General features: G+C 42.0%; 3 protein-coding genes across 5 annotated transcripts; 1 reads left to right on the top strand and 2 right to left on the bottom strand.

The window, feature by feature from the left end:
* Positions 1-1,616: 1,616 nt before the first annotated feature.
* lrrc73 (leucine rich repeat containing 73) lies at positions 1,617-5,618 on the bottom strand (the record flags this gene model as incomplete). The annotated part of the gene is made up of 6 exons (XM_083694434.1): positions 1,617-1,838; positions 2,204-2,399; positions 3,620-3,720; positions 4,188-4,310; positions 4,777-4,937; positions 5,347-5,618. The coding sequence occupies 6 exons, from the start codon at positions 5,616-5,618 to the stop codon at positions 1,768-1,770; spliced, it is 924 nt and encodes a 307-aa protein (XP_083550560.1). The 3' UTR covers positions 1,617-1,767.
* Positions 5,619-6,951: 1,333 nt separating this feature from the next.
* yipf3 (Yip1 domain family, member 3) lies at positions 6,952-11,075 on the bottom strand. The gene is made up of 9 exons (XM_083694429.1): positions 10,846-11,075; positions 10,253-10,462; positions 9,863-9,969; positions 9,707-9,752; positions 9,453-9,545; positions 9,116-9,247; positions 8,898-9,011; positions 8,617-8,740; positions 6,952-7,940 (listed from the first exon to the last, which is right to left on the bottom strand). The coding sequence occupies exons 1-9, from the start codon at positions 10,915-10,917 to the stop codon at positions 7,810-7,812; spliced, it is 1,029 nt and encodes a 342-aa protein (XP_083550555.1). The 5' UTR covers positions 10,918-11,075; the 3' UTR covers positions 6,952-7,809.
* Positions 11,076-12,064: 989 nt separating this feature from the next.
* Positions 12,065-18,311, top strand: ncoa4 (nuclear receptor coactivator 4). Of its 3 annotated transcripts, none has more exons than XM_083694424.1 (11): positions 12,065-12,193; positions 12,795-12,866; positions 14,099-14,225; positions 14,552-14,692; positions 14,830-14,921; positions 15,262-15,370; positions 16,093-16,194; positions 16,325-16,456; positions 16,736-17,809; positions 17,978-18,070; positions 18,175-18,311. In XM_083694424.1, the coding sequence occupies exons 1-11, from the start codon at positions 12,156-12,158 to the stop codon at positions 18,178-18,180; spliced, it is 1,986 nt and encodes a 661-aa protein (XP_083550550.1). In that variant the 5' UTR covers positions 12,065-12,155; the 3' UTR covers positions 18,181-18,311. The 3 variants fall into 3 exon arrangements, with proteins under 3 accessions (XP_083550550.1, XP_083550549.1, XP_083550551.1); XM_083694423.1 differs by having other exon boundaries at positions 14,084-14,225; XM_083694425.1 differs by lacking the exon at positions 12,795-12,866 and having other exon boundaries at positions 14,084-14,225.
* The last annotated feature ends 1,923 nt before the right edge of the window (positions 18,312-20,234 follow it).

Raw genomic sequence — 20,234 nt, 5'->3', positions numbered from 1 at the left:
CAGTCTACGGAGGAAGATAGGTAGTGACTCTGTAGTTCTGACAGCAGTGGGAAGCTCGTTCCACCACCGAGGTGCCAGGACAGTGAAAAGCCATGACCGACATTGTCCAAGATGGTAAAGGGGATGGCAATAAAAAGGACTCTTCATTGATTTAGATGCACATTTAGGGGAGGAGACCATGTCAGAGGCCTTAGATTGCAGATTAGACAAACTGTCAGCACTGCAGCTTTCATGTTTGCCTCCCTGTTGCCTCCCTGTGGGCATTCAGTTCTCCTATCTGTTTATTTAATTTATTTAATATCCAATGATGTTGACTGCTACAGGTCCAGAGATCTGCCTAGGCAAAACATGGTTGTGAGAGGAGTAATAGTAGTCAGTCATGTTAATATGATAGTTAATTCTAATCAACCTCATTAATTGATCTCTACAGTATGACCTTGATGATTATTTTATAAGACCAGGTGCCTGGCCCTCTGAGCACGTCCTGCGAATGGTTCAGGTGTACAAGGAGCAGATACATTACTAAGGTAGGGAACAGTGATACACTGTAAAACGGGCTTGTGTTTGTCCCTGTCACTTAGCAACTTAGGAGATTGATCTAGCTGTCCATTAATTATGGATCTCTCTTTCCACTCATTCTATTTATTGGCATGGCAGCTGTCCTATGGAAGGACGTATCACTTGAAGGTGGCAACATGGTTTTTAAATGAGGTCAGTTTTCATCATTCATGTTCTCCAACATCGGAATCCTGCCTCATTTGATACTCAATTAGATCAGTGATAAGCATAATGCCATACTGTAGGACTGTATGGAAATGATTACTAAACAAACTGAATGTGACACGTAGAGAGATGGGAGTGATTAGGATACCCCTTACATGAAAATTGCTGCTCTGAGTTGGGAATTGAAATGAATGGCCTCCAATTCTGCTCTCCGGTTATGTCATGCCGTATCCTTTCAAGTCTTCACACAGCATCACAATGAACAGAGAAGAGCTGCAGTGATGTCAAGGTTAAAAAAAACTCTACTATAAAATGTCAGAATATTGCAGATAAGGTTAGAAATGCATTGAGGACAAAGGGGCTTACACAAAGGGATTTGATGGGATATTAGCTGTCCTCAATAGTAAGTAGGACTGAATCAGCTTTGACTGGAGGGCTGTGAAGAAGACAGTGTCGGTGAGGGGTCAGAGCTTGGTACATTTCATTTATCTGATTCCATAAGGACATGTGCCGATTCCAGAAAGATGATGCGGCTATTAAATGTGTGGGAGACATTGCACTGTTTCACACCATGTTGAAATGAGGCATTAGTTCTTTGGAGAGAGAGATGGACAGTTTGGTCCAAATCAAGAGCACCTTTTGGAGAGTTACAGTGGTCATGACATGTTGATTGCATTAATGTGTATTCCAATCATTAAACAATAAAAATCCAAACATTTTAAGAAGATGTAAACAGATTTATTCTGACATCACAACAATCCTATATAGTATATCTATCAGAGCATACAGACTTTCATTGGTTATATAGTCTTTAAATAGCATCTATAAATAGACTGTACATGTTTAAAATAAATAATTCACTATTGCCTATAAGTCACTTGGTGTGTTAAGGTTTTGTGCCTGCTCCAAAACATATTGTTCTATGTACAAGTGCTACAGGTCATGCAAAAAGTGATTGGTTGCACGCTATCAGGTGATCTTGCAACTCAATTATGTGCAGAGCAAACAGAAAAGAAATCGAACAAAAGTAGGAAAGCTGTGGATTCACATCTCAGTCTCAGCCAGTAGGCTCTCACCTAGACCTGACGTCAACAGGACCATCTGGCGGTTGGAGTCTGCAAGGGTCAGAGACAACGGAAAAAGGTTTAGGTCTTCTAAAACTATTCAGCACTCCTGGATTAGGAACAAGCCCGTTTTAAGCATAGAGGGTTAGGGTGTTTCCCCAGAACTTGAGAGATTTGGTGAAGAAACATGAGTACAGTAGATTCTAAAGGGTTCATCTAGAATCTGCAAGACTCCAGTCGTCAGGAGCAGAAGAAGACTGTGTATCTGTCCTATCAAGACTATAGACTAAGGTGGATCTGTCCAGTCAAGACTATAGACTAAGAAGGAGAGGACACAGGTCTGTCCTGTCTAGACTACAACTAAGAAAAGGTAAAGCGACAGGGAAAGTGTTTTGGTTGGCCAGGTCAGCCCTTACTGCTGTGGGGGACCCAGATGGTTTTCTCCCTGGTGGGAATAGCGCTGCCTCGCGCCTCGCCCTCCTTGTCATCCTCCTCCTCTCCCTCGGAGAGCAGGTCTGAGATCTTCTGCTGCAGCTCAGGGCTGATGGCGTTCTCGGCCAGCACCAGCACACGCAGACAGGTGGGGTAGTTCTCCACCATGTCCAGGAAGACCTGAGGAGAGCAGAGGGCAAGTAGGCTGTCACTGGCAGAAGGGGTTATTAATACTGTAACTCAGTAGGGGGTTGGGGGGGGAGGGGTTGCTGCGTTTGCTCAGACTTCATGCAGTTATTGCATGCAAAGAATTTTTGACCAAAATACTAAACATGAGTGCTTCATTTGGACATGATATAATTTTTTCCCCAATACTTTTGGTACCCTGGGATATATTAAAAACATCTAAATGGTTAAACCAATCTGAACGAAAACAACATTGAATTAAAGCTGAGAATCTCTACTGAGAATACTCATAGTAACTGTTTAATTTCAAATCCAAACTGTTGGAGTATAGAGCCAAAAGAAGAAAAAAATCATCCTTTTCCCAATACTGCATAGGAAATTATGAGCAGTGGCATCACTATAGCATGACCAGTATTGTTATACAGCTAGCATTATACAGGAGAAGGAGGTAGAAAGAAAACGGAATTGAAACTTGAAGTTAGCTCCAACAGCGCTTTTCATTTACACTTGCTATTGGGCAGGCTACTGCTGCCAAATTGCTTGGTAAGAGAAGAGACCATCTTCTCACAGCTTGGGGTAAGCAGCACATCTTTACTGCAAATGAGATTCAAGGTTACAGGTTAATACCACTGGGTGTGTGAGAGGGAGACGGAGAAGGAGCAAGACCGACTGGCTGTCGAGATGAAGTGCACTTTGATCAAAGACCACGAGGAGGCCCTCCCAGCCACCAGACTTTGACTTTGGTATGCTAGCCTTGGGCACTGTTCAACGTTCCCAACCCTGTTGTTTCACAGGGCTGGGAGTTAATCTGCATGGACATGAAAGGGTCTATTTCATCTCCTAAGAAAGTGGACTGACTTCATAATAAGACTGCCATGAGGGGGGCTTTGCTATTGATGCCCATTAAACTGGGTGAATGAATATTATAAACAACAGCACCACCTAGTGGACAAAAGCCATGGTTAAAAAAACAACAGATACTGCAACAAAAAAAAGTTGTCATCTGATATTTTGTAAACAAATTATGAAGTTTGAATTTTTTTTTTACAAAAGTAATTCTGTCTCATAGAATGCCATCAATTTGGCCTTGCATGCAGAAATCACTGACAGTGTTTTTAAATCATAACGTAATTGAATCATATTTCATCACTATCAAGGTAGCATTTTCCTCACTCAGTACTAGTATTGATAATGGTGATGTTGACGTTGCAGACCTGCGCAGACTGGTTAGTGAGTCCTGTTCCCTCCAGATCCAACACCTCTAGAGTTCTGCTAGATGCCACAGCCACAGCTAGCATACCGGCAATCTGGTCTCCTGGAACCCCAACAGAACCAAGCCATAAGAGGGCGAGCCGTAGAAGAGAAACATGTATTAATGTGATTGGTGCCAACATCCAACAATTCAGGTGAATGAATTGCAGTCCTGGAGTTGTCACTGTATTCTAAAGCTTAGAATTGTACTGTGAATCATCAACCCATTTGAGTTTTCAGAATGTAATCTAGGGACCCTGTTCCTCAAATGACCTCCTTTTCTATATCATCTCTCTAGTGTGAGCTGCCAGTAGGTTGTCATGGAGACACGCCTGAATAAAAAATGATGCAATAGGAAGCTGGCCAATAAAATGTATATCATAGGTAACTCAAAAGCTTTGCTTCTACCATTAAATGTTAATGGTGCTTACCGAAAGTTCATAAAAATGAATGGCATGTTTGCAGGTATGTGTATAAAAACAGAGTAGCTGGTCCTGAGAGGATGTGACAGATATTTCTGGGCATTCTTACCAAGGGGGTTGTAGTCCAGGTTGAGAACTCGAAGCTGGGAGCTGTGGGCCACAGCGATGGTAAGTCGGGCCCAGCCCTTAGTAGTGATGCCTGGGTTCGCACTCAGAGTCAGCTCCCTAAGACCTGTGGGTGAAACCGACATGAAGTTGTCACAAACAGTAGCCCCTCGAACTTGCGACCTCTGGCTTGCCAACACATGTGACCGTCACCTCAAATATCCAATGTAAACCAGCTACGCTATCGAAAAGCTAGCTATTAGACAGTTTGGGTGGGAGTATTTGAACTTGCGGAGTGAGTTTACCATCTCAACTCGGTTATGTGGGCATAGGCTGTTCATCACCATCAGATGACCTTCATCTGCTCAACCTCTCCTTCTCTGAGTTAGAGACACATTACATTTTTTAGAGTCGTAAATGTGTGAATTTATGCTTGAATGTGTGTATTTGAGCTTGTGATGTAACTGGATTTATTAAAAAATAGATGTTTCCCTCTCGGTCTACATTTTCCTCAGAGATTGACCTCTTATTGCCTCCAGCAGGTTGAGACAGCCCCAGACCCAGTAAGTGTGAGCAGGGCTGCGTGGCTGTACCTGATTTAGCTCCGTCTGGAGGCAGCATGCCACAGATCAGCCGCAGTGCCTCGTCCCCCAGCATGCAGTCCCCCAGGTCCAGCGACACCAGTGATGGGTGGGTAGAGAGAGCAGTGTTGAGAGTGACCAATCCTTCATCTAGAAGGGGGTTCCCGTGGAGACTGTGACATAAGGAATGAGAAAGACAAATACTGAGCATCACACAGGTAACAATTAAGAACAGACCACCTGATCAATTCACAAGATAGAGCATGTGCATAAACAGGGATACCAGATAGGTAGCCTATTTACCTTCTCTCAATGGTAGCCTATAGACATTGATCCATTGATTCCAATGCCAAATTGTCATGCCAAAGATCAACTATGATGAAAAAATGGCTAGCACTCTAAAGTTATGTTTTGAATTTAATTATTCATATCACATGATGGCTGTGAACCCTTCCTCAACGGTTAGAGTACTAGACTTTTACTACGGTTGAGCTATCAGCACCCTAAAAAGATGCACCTGGAGCCTGAGAGTAGAGCACCCTATTACCAAAACATCATCATTGGCGAAAGTATGTTACTCACAAAAGCGTCTGGATTGATCTGTTGTTCTTGAGTGCATCTGCGAGATGTTTTGTTCGGCTGATGCTGGAGACCACGCCGAGGTTCAGGTTGAGTTGCGCCAGAGAGTGCGACTCTGCCACACCGCGACACACCCGTCCGAAATCTCGGTCCGAAAGCTGACATCCCCTCACAGACAGAAGCCTCACACTATTCTCTTTCAAGCTGTCACATATATCCTTTATCTCGGCCCCCGACAGAGCCTCTCCCGTAATCTGAATAGACCCTGGCAGCATTTTGGTCAATTAATTTACATAACATTCGAGCTTTCTTGCATTTTAGGCGCAAAATGAAATACACAATCCAATGGTGATAGGCTGTGATAACGACCACCAGCTATATAGGCTACACATGCTTTCTGCATTTAGAGTTATTGTGGGCTACTATCATAAGCCTAGAATAGCCCGCTATTCCTATTGATAGCAAGCTGGCTGACAGGAAGAAATATTTCGCTGCCAAAATGACATTTAATAGTCCAAGCGTCCGATGTACTTTTTATCTGTAGGCTATCGACGTTGCAGATGATACAATTGTGCATTTCATGCCCATGGCCGGCCGGGGCACACACAATTTAGGCTTCAAGATAAACCAAAAGACCCATGCGCTGCTTAGCGCTACAGTGTAATCCGTGGCCACTGTTCCGCAGGCCATGAATTGATACATTCGTCAATACATGTCAGCCACATTCAAATAGTATCGAATGTTACCAGTTTCCCCATGTTTTCGCGCTTTGCAGTCCTTTCATTTTTTGAGCTTCGGTTTTTACACTTAACCTGGACGACGGTTTGTTTCTCCCGTTGCAGGTGACGGTTACTATGGACACCCTCTTCTCGATGTCACAAGAAACACAACTTGCGACAGTCCTTCTGTATGTTACAGCATGTTGCTTTCTAACACTAATTATTAATGCACATATTCCTTCTCAGTCGCTAAAGGCAGCATGCATCAACCGCCTGAAGCGTTCCGTCGGGAGGAGAAGGAGCCAGCTGAAGGCAATGGCCGAAGTCTTGGTGCTGCCAGTGATCACGTGCTATTTATGTTTCGGTCAAAAGCTTGTCACCTGTGCAATAGGCTTCATCCTGTCCTTGACATTTTGTTTTATTTATTAATGTCTGGATCTAAACATTTTCAATGTTACCATCTCTTCGCACATGTGTTCTAAGTATTTCATGTTTACAACTGTTACCTATATCTGATTGACCATAGATATTATCTGGTGCTACTAGATAACCACCGTGTGCAGTACCCACCACTGATCTATATAGGTCATTGGTACCCACAGTAGAAGACTGTGGAGCGTATGTTGCAAACAGATTACTTATTATTATCTGTTCAGGCATCTGTACCACAACCTTGTGAATACATAACCTGCAATGTAGCGCTATTTGAGAAAGAAAGAAAGAGAAAAAGAACAAATGTGCTCATTGAAAAAATTAATTACACGCAATTGGACCAGTTGAATTATGGCTCAAAACTACCGAGGTCATGTACTTGGTGTCCTCAATGGTTACTACGGAATAATGCCAGGTTGTTGTTGCTTATGAGAATATACTCATACTCAAATACTTTAAAAAGGTCCATAAAGTTTATTTCCATTGTATATTACTGTACAATAACCCTATAAATACTAGTTACATGTAAAACCAAAAGAGTGTGTTACCTTGCATCCCAACAAAAACATATTTTCAGAAGGACAAAGAATAAAATCACATAACAAAACGACTGGATGAATGAAAAGCTGGTTAGAACAATATTCAAAAGTCAATGCACTATTACATATATCATATGACATTTCAACTGCAATTCTGGTACTGTGCTGAGAAAATAAAATTACAGACAAGTGATTGAAGGAGCTGCATTGTTTAAAACAAGCGTGAGAACCCTAAAGTTACCTCATTTCATACATACATACATGATATCGTAAATCCTTCAGAGCACACAATAGAAGGTTCCACACAGTCACACAGTGGGGTCTCACCCCTCCAATCACACATTTAGACTTTTAAAACATCTAAAGATGTTACCAACTCGTGTAACAAAGCCAACAAGAGGTGAGAATGTATCTAGTTGGAGATTAACTTGTCTAAAATTGAAGACGAAGTGCCTGCGTGCATTCATGCTGCCTCTATGAGAAGGCAGGAGAATTTGAAGATTTACAGCAATAAAACGTCATCTCACTCCACCATTATGTGTTTTGATTTGGTACAATAGAAACAATCGGATGAAATTCCCAGTGGAGACCATAAACATGTAAGTTGTTGAGAAGTGATGACCTGTTTGTTGAGACTATTTGTTGCCATGTCATGAGGAGGCCTAATGTCAATTTCAATCAACATGGTCTTTGATCTTCACTTAAGTCTCCATTAGCCACCCACCACTACCATGGAATTCAGGCATGGGATCAGCCTGGATGTTGAGTGTGTTCAATCACTGTGAATGCAGGATCACGCCAAGGGTTTTCACTGTGGCATTCAGAGCAGTGGTGACCACAACAGGCAAATCTCTGGCCACTCTCTGAATGGGTGGCATATTGGGCCCTTCCAAAGTGTCCAGGATACCTTCACACAAAAATGGTAACACTTAATACAACAAACCTACTCAGAAATGCATTAGAAACAGAATTGATCCGCTAATTAACAAATAACTACTTTCTTTCTTTCACTTTCTAAAAAAAATGCCTGGTTCATAACAGACTGAAGAATAAGATGCCATAATGCCATACTCTTGATATTTCTTAAAACATAATGCATTCAATTCAAGACTGAGTTTATAAATATATCTCATTATTATCTCATAGTATTTGAATAGGAGCAATTCAATTGTATTTAAAATGGGACCAGTGGGATAAAACTAAATTACAGAAAGATACATAATTCGCTTTATCTGTTAAAAAAGCCACATTATATATTTTTGTTTCTCATTTTGTTATTTAAAAAAAATCTATTATCTCACTATAAATGCGAAATGGGGTACCTGGGTCCCATTCAGTAGGCACACACAGGAATTTATTTTTCCAATTGGAATAAATAAGCATTATTATTACTGCACAAGTTCAGGTAGTACCTCTTCTGTGTAAAAACTATTGATATAGTTTCATGCCTAAATAACATGATCCTGGTAGTGAGTTGATGGAAAGTTTCCTGGTCAGGTCACTTTTATACATCTCTATATCCACTCTTGAAAGTTACATCTCAGTTTGGGGTCAAATAACTCAACGCCGTTCAGGAATCTTACCTTCGACAATCTTATGGTAAGCAAAGTGTAGATAGAGCAGAAATAGCATGTGCAGAGCAGCAAGTGTCCCACAGAGAATGAGGCGTGGTGTCTGGCCCACGGTGCGAGAGATGAGAGCAGCCACCTAGGAGGAAAGCGAAGGTTCAAATGTTTTCTAAAACACCAGTACATTACGATTATCGTTCAGGTAACAGGGGGAGCATACACTTAATGACACTGCATAATCAAAGGAAGCCTGTAAGTCTGTGATTGCCAAGGGACTACTGGGAATTCTTTCTTACCATCCGCAATGTGGAGAGTCCACCTATCACCAGCCACAGGATGTAGAACAGAGAGTGAAAGTGGACGTTGTAGGTGACGAAGAGGACCACACAATGCCCAAAAAGACCATAACCCTGATGGAGCACAAAGCAGTACAGATGGGATTGGAGCATTTAACACTGTATTTATCACATAGAGATTACACAGGGAGCATGTGAGGGGAGTGACATTCACTCACTAGTAGAGACAACATCTGGAGCATGGTAATCTGGGCGTTGCACAGGTAAGCCAGGAAATATATGAAGGAGGACACTCCCATCCAGTAACCAAAGCATGTCCCTATGGCTGTTCCCATCAGAGTACCCTCTCTCTGTCACAAGAAAGAAAATATATTGGTCAAGGTATCATATCTTAACAATGCAGGTTTCATGAGTCTCAGAAGCATGATCTGATCTCTTACTGTCATGATATCAAAATGTGTGATAGTCCTCCCCCATCTGTTGGCAAAATTGCACTCAGAACCTTCAATCCATCCATATTGTACATTAAAATGAGTAAGAGATGAGTTGTCTTACAATAACTGTTCCAGAGGTCTTCATTCCATGCAGGAGAATGGCCACCAGAGTAAACACCAGCATCATGGGGCCATAAAGCTCTCCTGCAATCTTCTGAAATTCAAAAAAGCAAACCTCAGACTTAAATATCATATGGTTCAAAAGCAGTTCTCGATGACTGCTTTTTCAAATACATGTTTTTTTTAAATCTAACTACAGTGTAATTTTCAACTCCAACTTGGTATAATAACATGAAAAGAAAAGATGCCACTCACCTGTGGAAAGTTGATCATGCGGATGGGTATCATTGATTCAATCAACCTATTGGGGTAAGAAAGGTCCATGTCATTGATATTGTCATTAACTTTAGATGCAAACCTATACAGGTTACAAGTTTGGATAAGATGAACACATAATAATAGGACACTCACCTGTTCCTAACTTGAATCGGCTCTACATCAAAGTATGGTCGTAGAATATCTATGTTGGCATATAGGTTGAAGGCCTTGGAAGCCTGCCTTTTTCCTGCTTGCCACACCTGAAAGAATATGGAAACAATAGGTGTGAATCACATACTGATACAATGATAGTGAATAGTCAAAAAGCCCAGAACCCATTTAGGTACATCAGACCGAAATCTCTATCATGTTATCCATCATCATTTTTGCATTAGTGTCTACAGCCCTCACTGGATCTTTTTTGCTATTGGGGAGAGACTAAATGGACCTTTCTATTTATTCCGCCAATGTGCTATATAAATCAATTTTCGATCATTGTTGGAGAGACATTGCTTGTCACACATGTTATGTCCTCAAGCTCACCTCATCTGCAACCTGTCTCCCTAGCTGGCCCTTGATGCCTTTCATGCCTAGAAACTCGCCATCCTCTCCAGTCTCTTCTTCAGTTGCTGCTGCCTCTGCAGACACCTCCTCTTCTTCTTTCATGCGCTGATGCATCTCCCCCATGTCCTCAAAGCTGGACCCTGATGTGTCATCCATGTTCTCCATGTCAATCACTGCTGAGCCACTGGTCTGGTAAGAGAAATAGTAGAAACTGAATATATATTTACACCACATCAATACAGTAATGTCAAATAGTTTCACAGCCAATGTTTTCTTTGACACTGTCAGGTCAGCAACAAAGAAATACACACATAATCAGGACAGAGGATATAATAAAGGATCTCTATGATCACTAATAGTAGTATAGTATAGCAAGATATAGCAGTGTTATGTTATGTTTTGCATGGTTGAATTGTAGCTAACATATTTTAGCAACCCTACGTTGACAAGCTGCCTCTCCATCAGATGACCAAGACATTATTGCCAGCTAATATAGCAAGCTAGCGACTATTTCTGTATATTTCAGACAGCCACGTAGATTTTGCTAGCTAGCTAGCTAGCTAACTAACTACCTGGATGATGTTGTCGTCAAAGCCGCCCCATGGTTCCGTGTTCGTGTTTTTGTTTCCCTCAGACGCAGACATATTTTAGAGTGTTGGAAGTGTTCTTACTCCCTTTAAAAAGAAACTGCACTTTGTAGAATCTCGCATACAACCAACTAATGATTGTCAATCATAGCAACAGGGACACACATTAAAGAGAAGTGTTGGGTCCCTACACTATCCCATAAATCTCTGTATTCTCTGAGCTCTAATAGTGAAACTCCGCCCATTTACTTCCGGTGAATGTCAATTTATGTAAATTAGGATTTCTTCAAAATAAGGTGCATGGCGCCAGTAAAAAGAGTCATCAACATTTGCTAAATCGCTTTAGACTCAAACTCACTTGATCCATATTCTAGAAGTGTTCCCGAGAAGACTAGTACCACATATGAGTTGAAATGATTGAAAAATATTTCTGTACAGTCCAGTTTATAAAAATATAATAAGCATGTGTAAAATTGCATGTAAATTGTAAAGATCAAAAGTACTTTTTCGAAATTGTATATACATTCTCTTGGCTAATAATAATCCATATTTCAGTAAAAAAATAAGATATAAAAAGAGAGATAATAAAAAATATTCCCATTACTTTCCATTCATCTCTTAACTCGCGCTTTTATTTTAAAGTCGCGAAAACGGCGAAAAGCGAAACCGGAAATAATAATGGAGCTAAATTGAGGTTATTTGAGCTCAGAGAACACAGATGTTCCGATCGTGACGTGAACTCCAATAGTTAAACTCCGCCCACCTACTTCCGGTGGCTGTAAATGTATGTACATGTTTTATTTAACCTTACACAGGGAGAAATACTCTGAGAAAAATGCCTCTTTTGCATGTTCACCCTGTCCACAATATAAATAAAATTTCAAAATAAAACATATACTGCCACTACTTGTATATCTGTACTCCACCACCACATAGTTAAGTGACTCATGACTTTTTATTGAAAAAATATCATGATTTTAAAAACGATTTCGACTAAGGTCCTTCTGGAATCAATGGGTCTGCGGGGTGACAGCAAAGTGGCAGAGGGAGGCAGCATAGGCAGACAAGACAAATGATTAAAACATGCTTGTTGCCACTAGATGGGAGCAATGCGTCCTCTTTGAAAGTTGTGATGTCGACGAGACGGAAAAAAAATGGTGACGTAAATACATTGACGTTTTTTCCACGCCTGGTTCCCTGCTGACATTGAAGGTGTCGGAGATTCACAGGCTCGTTACTAAGAACACTTATTTTTCTTAAATTGTACATTGTATTAAGAGAAAACCACAACGTTGATGTCTTCGAAGTCAAGATCGCATTTCAAAGGGACAAAGTAAGTTCGCTTGGTGCCACTGCGACAGCTGCATACGCGTTAGCTTTGCCTTGGTGTAGCTATTTCGCTAACCATTGAGTTAGCTAAAACATGTGGCAACGACTAATAGCAAGCTCAAGCATGAAGCAGTGAGTTATTGTATGTTGTTTAGCGAGCTACATTACTTTTTTTTTAATCTACATATCTTGCTGTTGTCAATCGGTTTAATGTCACGACCGTGTATGTGGATAAAACGTGATGTAGCTAGATAGAACGGGGAAATACAGATACTAGGAGGACGCACAAACTGTTTTCACACTATACCGGAGGAAACTGGTAATGAATAAATACCAGCTAGCTAAATACATTTTGACTCATCTTCTAGCGCGTTTCTGTAACTAATGTGCGAAAGAAGTCGAGCTGACTCGCTTTTGTTCGTGTGTCTAACCGGCTTTGAAGGCCCCTTTCATCCTCTGGTGTGTACGTGCAGATTGTGAAACCGTGATGGTTGACGGAATGACGGAAACACAGGCATGCGATGACGTAGCGATCAGCCGGGCTTCGTGTCTCGATAAAGCAAGAAGAAGCAATAAAACCAGTATCTTTTGTTTACCGGGATTAGGGGGAACGAGACAGAACTGTGGAGGACATTAAACACACAGCTCTTGTATCACTGGATATACACCAACATGAGGTATGACCTTGGAGTTGGTAGTTTTCTTTATGGACAACATTCAATACGCCATTTTTTAAGCTACGTAAACTCTGGTGTTACTGCAAATTGTGTTGTTGAAACTAGATCGATCGTTATCACAACTTTTTATATAAATGTATCAATCCATCGATCCTGTTATTTATCAAGGGCGGTTTGATATGAGAAAATATCATTTGCAGTGTGCCTTTACAAGTTTAGCCCTCGCAACAAAGCAGCTGATCCTTTGGTAGTTTATTTGACACTTGAGGATAACAGTTATAATGCAAATGCAATCTAGCTAATTCGAAGTTCTGTAGACAGTGGTAAGGTTGGATTTGGTGTCCGAGGTCAAATGGCTCCTAGCGAGACTTCTCTGCAGGCTTATCTTTTGTATTTATACTTCAATCACCGGTTCCTTGGTATAGGAGAATAGACATTTCAGAAATGACTGCATAGCTTGATCCCTAGGAGAGAGTAAATCAGCGACTTGTGCTAACAGTCATTTTCATGAAAACACAGGAAAGTGCTGCAAAAGGGTGAGATGATATTGTTTCACCCCACCAATTTTCTGAACAAGAGGTGTTGACAATGTGTTTATCTGTAAACGTTTTACTTGACTAGCTTGCACTTGCTTTGAATAGACAAACTCCTCTGGTCCAGTTTTTTGTGTTGAAAGACTTGGTATGTGGTCTGGACCTGTATTGTGCAAAACAAGGCTAGACCTAACTGTAAGTCCACTCCACATTGTCTGTACATTGAACACAGTCACCCCTTGAAAGAAAAGAAAGCCTAATCAATAATAACATAATGAAGGGTACGCGTTTACGTGCACACTCATGCAAATAATTACAGTATGTGATTACAGCACTGTAATTCAGTTTTTTAAGCACTTTCTTCTTGTGGACACTGATCTGTCTAGTTGAGTGTGCTTGGCATGGTGATGATGTTAATCTGTTGTACAAGTGTATGCACCTTGTTGCATTTAAGGAGTTTGAAATTTGTTTTCCCCTGAAATCAAAAGTTATTTTTGAGGTGTAAAGGAGAAATCAAAAAAAGATAGAAGGCAAGAAAGGGGAAGCTGAAAGGGGAAGCGGTTATTATAAAGCTTGATTGACCCAAGGAGGATTCACCTCTTTCATTGATGTGGGGGAAAAAAACATAAAACTATGCTCGATAAGAGTGAAAAAAGAAATAACACTAATTGGGGAACAAAACAGTCTCTCTCTGTACAGAATGTCACCTGTGGAGGAGCGAGAGAAGGCCACACTCAGACAGTGTATGCAGGCCCGCTCTCAGCTGGAGGAGGCCATCGGCGGGGTGATGCAGGCTGAGGCCCAGCTCAAGGACAACTCCAGAGAGGTGAGAGACCAGGGGCCCCTTTGTGTTTGTACCCCACACAGCTCCCCACCTAGGGATGACCCAGTTGTAGTGGTTTGGCATGAAACCCAGCTGGGTCAATGTCTGTGTACTGCTGCTGGATCAGGACCACACAGTCTCAGCAGTAAACACAGTGGTTTTCAGGGATTTAGGACAAGCACTCTGGTTAGTTGCCACGGGCCTAGGGAGCAGCAATGAGAATAGGGTGTGTGTGTGTGTGTGTGTATTTTAATACATTAAAGACTCAACCTAGATTTTATTTATTTCTCCAGATCTTCTGTAATTCACCAAATGTCTCTGTTTTTCAGGTGAAGTCCCAGCTGCACACATGCATCAGCAGACACCTGGAGTCATTGCGCTCGCGTGAGGTCTGGTTGCTGGAGCAGATTGACCTGGTCGAGCAGCTGAAGGGCGAGACTCTGCAGTCACAACTACAGCAGCTTCACTGGGTCAGTGTCCTGTGTCTTGTCTGCATTGCAACAGTCTCTGCATCGTTCCATTTGAGCCTCATACTGCAGTGACTCTCTCCTCATGTTACTGCTGGTCCCAGCTTCTGATCATGTTATTTTTTCTCTCCTTCCCACAGCTTCGGGGCCAGTTTGACATACTCATTCATCAGCTGGAGAATTCCAACAACAGCCACAACCTGGCAAACCAGCTCAATAGCTGCATGGAAAAGTAAGAGTGAATAAAGGCCTCTTGGATTGAGTGTTTTTTGGGAGTTTGATGATGATCAAACTCAACCTCACCAAGTCAATTTCCTGTCTGTGCAAATATACTTGGCCAAATAAAAGAATTCTGATTCTGATTGCACACATATTGTTTACAGTCAATGATAGTGGCTCTCAAGACATCATTGCAGTCTCTCTGTGTTTGCCTCTTTGATACTTCTGTAATTCTCAGTTAAACTCAGTCAGAGGTTAGAACTTGAATGTTGACGTGTTAGAAGACGATGTAAAGAAAGGTGGAGAGTGTTTTGAAGCGTTAGCCTTATAGCTCCCTCTGTGTCTGTGTTTAGGTTGTCTTCACTGAACCTGACTCCAGAGGAAACCCCTGAAATGAGCTTCCAGGCTGACACTCGCTCCCTGCGCCAGGCCATCACCTCCTTTGGGAACATTGCCACCCAGGTACGTGGCCTCTTGATATACAGACAGAAATACACACAGCTTACAAAGTACCCCTCTGCCAAGACTGAATTTAGTCCAATGGCAGATTACTGAATGGAGAGGTTTGGACTTCGCTGTGTATTTACTGACTGAGTCTCTTTACTGTCACAATGTCAGTGTCAGACTCGCTGTCTACTCTTAACAGGGCTCTGTATGTAGTTATTATTAACATGGAAGCAAAGCACTGTGCCAATGTATCAGTGGCAGTCACACATAAGTCAACTTATATATTTCGTATAGGTCTGTTAAATGGTGTTACATGGTGTGTTTTGTAAGATTAACATTTGTAACTAAGCCTGACTATGATAACTATCATATGTCTGTAGTGTTGGGCTGGCACCTGTCTATACAACAGCATTATCAACCGGATTTTGTATATTTTAACATTATCTTTCGCTTGATTGTCATGATAAGATAAGACCATTGTACTCAGCTACTAGTTAATCATTTGAAAGGTGAATTCCTCAAATCAAGGGATGTATTTCAGGACATGACATTATTTGGGAAATCTTACAGATTGCAGTGTGATGGTATTGGTTATTCTGCCCATCTAGCTGACAGGGACAGCACACCTTGTATCTCAATCTTGTTTGTAGCAGCCCCTTACAGTGTTACAATGGTAACATATCCCACATGTCCTGTCACTATGGATAGAATGTTCATAACATCCCTCTCCTCCCCAGCCCATGGAGGGAGGTGCCTTGCTGGACATCACCGCTCAAAGCTCAAATAGCAGCAAGCAACCTGGGCTTCACCAGAGCTGTCCAATTGTAGCCAAGAAACAGGTTTGTACCGTGGTGACATCACGTGTGACTCTTTCCATGTAAACTGTTGGCTGACTCCACTGGTATGAATTAATGGATTCCCCCCTCACACTGAAATACAGTGTAGTGAAATGCTCACTTGTTTTTGCAGAGGCTGGAGTCTGAATGGGGTGCACCTCTTGCCGACTGGCTGCTTGGAAATCGGTCGGTGACTAGTGCTCCAGTGGGATACCAGTCAAGCAAGAACCCACAGGATTGGTTGATCACCCCCAGGGATATTCAGGTGAGGACATTAACTTCTTTGTGGATTTTTCGAGACTACACCTAGAAACGTAGGGTGGAATCCTAACTTGAGGTCCATGCGCATAACTCCGACCTTTGCGCAAGTCTTTCATTGCGGCAATGGAAAATTTGCGAGGATTCAACTCAATTCCACCCATAACGAACATTTCCAAGTTTCCCCATGTTATAAGTGTAACTTGAAGTTGTATTATACAGGCATTAAATGGCTACCTATAGGTTGTGTGTGGAGTAATGATTTTCTTTTTGTTGTACTATACAGTCAACCTGCCCTCTGGCCCCCTTTGACTTCCACAAGGCCTGGGGCCAGCTGAGGGACCTGGAGGCGTGGCTGCTGAAGGCTGAGAAGACTCCCGTCAGAGAGAGGGCCAACAGTAATTCCAGCTGCAGCAGCAGCTCCACTTTCTCCATTGAGAAGATTGATGAGTCTGAATTCAACATGGCTCTGGAAGAGGAGGAGGAGGAGGAGGAGGAGCAGGAGGGTCAAGAGGAGAGAGCCGAGATTGAGGAGCTGAGTGACTGGCTCATCACCCCGGCTACCACTGCCATGGAGACCACAGAGAGCTGCCAGGTGTCTGACACTGACAGGTGGAAGCAGGTCTTCAAGCCTTTCCAAGAGGGCTTCACCTCCAGCGAGTGGTTGCCCAAACCAGACTGCGGCTCGTGCTGCGCCACCCGCACCAAAGCGGTGGAGATTGAGAACCTGGGCAAACTCTTTTGCCTGAAGTCACCCCCGACCTCCGCAGCTACCACTCCCATCACCAGCACCAGCACGCCCCAGACCCCAAGCCCTGTCGAGGTCTGGCTGCAGCAGACCATTCCAGTTCAGCAAGTGTGCAAAGCCAACGAGCCCTGCACCAGCTTCTCCCAGTGTGTGTGTGAGGAGAACTGCTGTAAGGAGGCTCTTGGCACCTGGCTCCTCAAGAAGGAGGGTCGGGACAAGAACGGGGTCCCTGTCGACAAGAACAGCCCCAGCAAGCTATCCAGCCTCCACCAGAAGGAGCAGCAGCAGAAAGTACAGGCCATCCTTGAGGCATGGCTCCACCCTGGCAAGGCCATGGGCTCCACACCCCCAACCTTGGCCTCGCTCTCCGCCTGGATGTGTCCACCCGCTGCCCAGGGAGATGAGAAGGCAAGCAGGGAGGAACACAGCTCCCAGTTCAGAGGCCCCAAGTCGGAGAACCCCTTCAATGGGCCACTTCAGCCAGAGCGTTGGGTCGTACCTGAGAAGACTCTGAGTACTGCTGCCACACTGAGCCAGGAAGCCACACAGGAGAAACCCAGCACAGAAGCAGAGGAGGACAAGTGGCTTCTACGCAAGAGGGCCAAAGCTCAGGTAAGAACACGGTTCAGAAAATGATGGCCCAAACTCAATCCGGGGGTAGCATTCTTAGTTCTGTAATCTCTGTCAACTGCTAATCAATCAGTAGGTGAACAATTACCACAAGGAAGAACTAGGGTATGATCTTACTGATGCTATGTATGTTCCTCTGTCTGGCTTCAGGAGAGACTTGCCCTTCCCACAGTATGTGATCTATTTTCCTGTATGAAACTTGGTGGAGACAAAGACAAGTGGCTACACAGGGCTCCTATACAGGTATGAACCTCATTCCTAACGTGTGCTCATTGTGGTCCAGTTTGTTGATTCTGTGTTCCTGTATCAACAAGATTTAGCTGATTTCCCTGCCCTCTCTTTTCCAGATGTGAAAACTTTATCCACGAACCTTTTGAAGACTCTGGATTACTTTTTTGGAACCACTTAAATGCTGATCCTCGCACACAATACAATGAATCGCCTTTTTGCTCTTGTGGCACTGTTGCTGCGTTGTATTTCTCTTTGTGTTGGTTGTTCTCAGATGCCTCCGGCCCGGTCCCAAGTAGGGACCAGGGTTCGTGGGGCTGACAGTGTGACTTGTCTGATCGATCTGAGCATTTACTTTTGATGGAATTCTATGAATTTGCCTTCTATAATCACAGTAGAATTCTCTAAATGGTCCTGTCAAGCTAGCGAGATAAAGCCTGCATTTTAAGATTCAAGATTAAGACACATTATTTAATTACAATCACTAGAATTGAGAAAGGATCAGACTCGCATGTAAGACTATTCCAGAAGAGGGAGGGTAGGGGGGTTGGTTGACAGAAAGAAAATAGATATTTATTTTAAGAAATGCTTGTTTTTATAGAAAGTGGTGGAGAGTTTTCATATCACTATTGGTGACGGGTCATTGTAGTGGTCTGTATGATGATGCCAATATTGATAATGTGAGTTATGTTTTCTTTCTTCTACTTAATTAAGAGTGTGAACTAAATGTAACCATTCTGTTCACTATTATTTTATTTTGTTTCCTTAATGTGTTCTTTAATTCCTTATATCTGTTCTGGTGCAATATTAGTTTGGCTTTAAGCACCATTATAGCTTTCCCTGAAACCGCTTCAAAGAGGTAACACTAATGATGAACAGAAATGAAAAGCATTCACCATTTTCAATACTACCTTGATGTAGGCACTAACAAAATTCAAAAAAGAGTGCCTGAAGTTTGCTTCATTGTATTTAGTGGATACATTGTTAAAGTCTGAATCCACCTCCTGCTTTTTGCAAGTGCAAGCCAGTGTTTCAGTCCAGCTTCTCTATGGGCTTGCCTCCTACACACCAGTGAAATTAAAACAATCTGAAGACATTGTGGCCAATATGGCACATATTGATACTATTGATATAGCTTGCCATTCCTTGTCATGGTGTCAACCCACCCTCTGACTTGTAACAGCTTACCTGTTCTTTATGACACAACTGAATCCATTGAAGGTAACTGTTTAATAATTATAATTATATTACTTATAGTTATCACATTTTCTTATTATTCATAACCACTGGTATTTCTGTATAATACCTCTGTAGATGTCTTCCACATAATGGGTAGACCAAAGATGCTTCTACATTTGTACATGGCTTTCTACATTCACAGAGGTTTAAGAGGAGAAGAGAGGATGGACATTATCAATGGTGCTTGGATGAGTTTCTCTAGGGGGCCTGTGCAAATGCTTATACCATACTATCATAAAGTAGACCTATCCATATGATTATTTCCACTCTGCTTTGATACGTGTACCATATTTAACTCTTAATAAAAACAAGTAAACCTTGAGTGCTTTTGCAGAGTTTTACTTCCTCCTTTCAGCAACCAAGTGTTGAGTTTGAACTTCCTTTTTTTATTGCACAAATCATGATGCAAGCATAAGCAGTTGGACTCTGAAATGTAAAGTACAGTATTATCAGTATTTGTGCTGATGCCATGCAAAGTGCTGCTGTTGCAACCAAGTTGTACAACTTAAGTAGATTATTACAGTTTTTCTCGATTGCTTAAGCACATTTCTTGAAACGGTATTCAACTTTTGAAAACAGTTAACACGTTCCCCTCAACACCAAATTTATTTAAAAAAAAAAAATCTAATGAAAAATGAATTCCACCATTCATTCCATAATGACACTTGTAACTATAACCATAAATATGCATTGTGCAGGTTGGCCAACCGATCAATTGAAAACAAAGGTGAAAAAATCACTCAGCAGAAACACTTTGTACTATATCTTTAGAGAATATGCATGCTGACTATTAATATAAATCAAATTCATCTAAAATATTTAGAAAGAAGCAGAAATTGCATTGCTGCCAGTTTAACTGTTGAGCAATAAGATTAGAGATTCACTATAATGGGAGAAATAGCTATCTGCTGTATCGAATAATTCAGTTTTGTTTGCTGAG

The sequence above is a fragment of the Argentina silus genome, assembly GCF_951799395.1.
Source record: "Argentina silus genome assembly, chromosome: X".
Lineage (NCBI taxonomy): Eukaryota > Metazoa > Chordata > Actinopteri > Argentiniformes > Argentinidae > Argentina > Argentina silus.
This window is presented reverse-complemented; position numbering and strand designations above follow the sequence as displayed.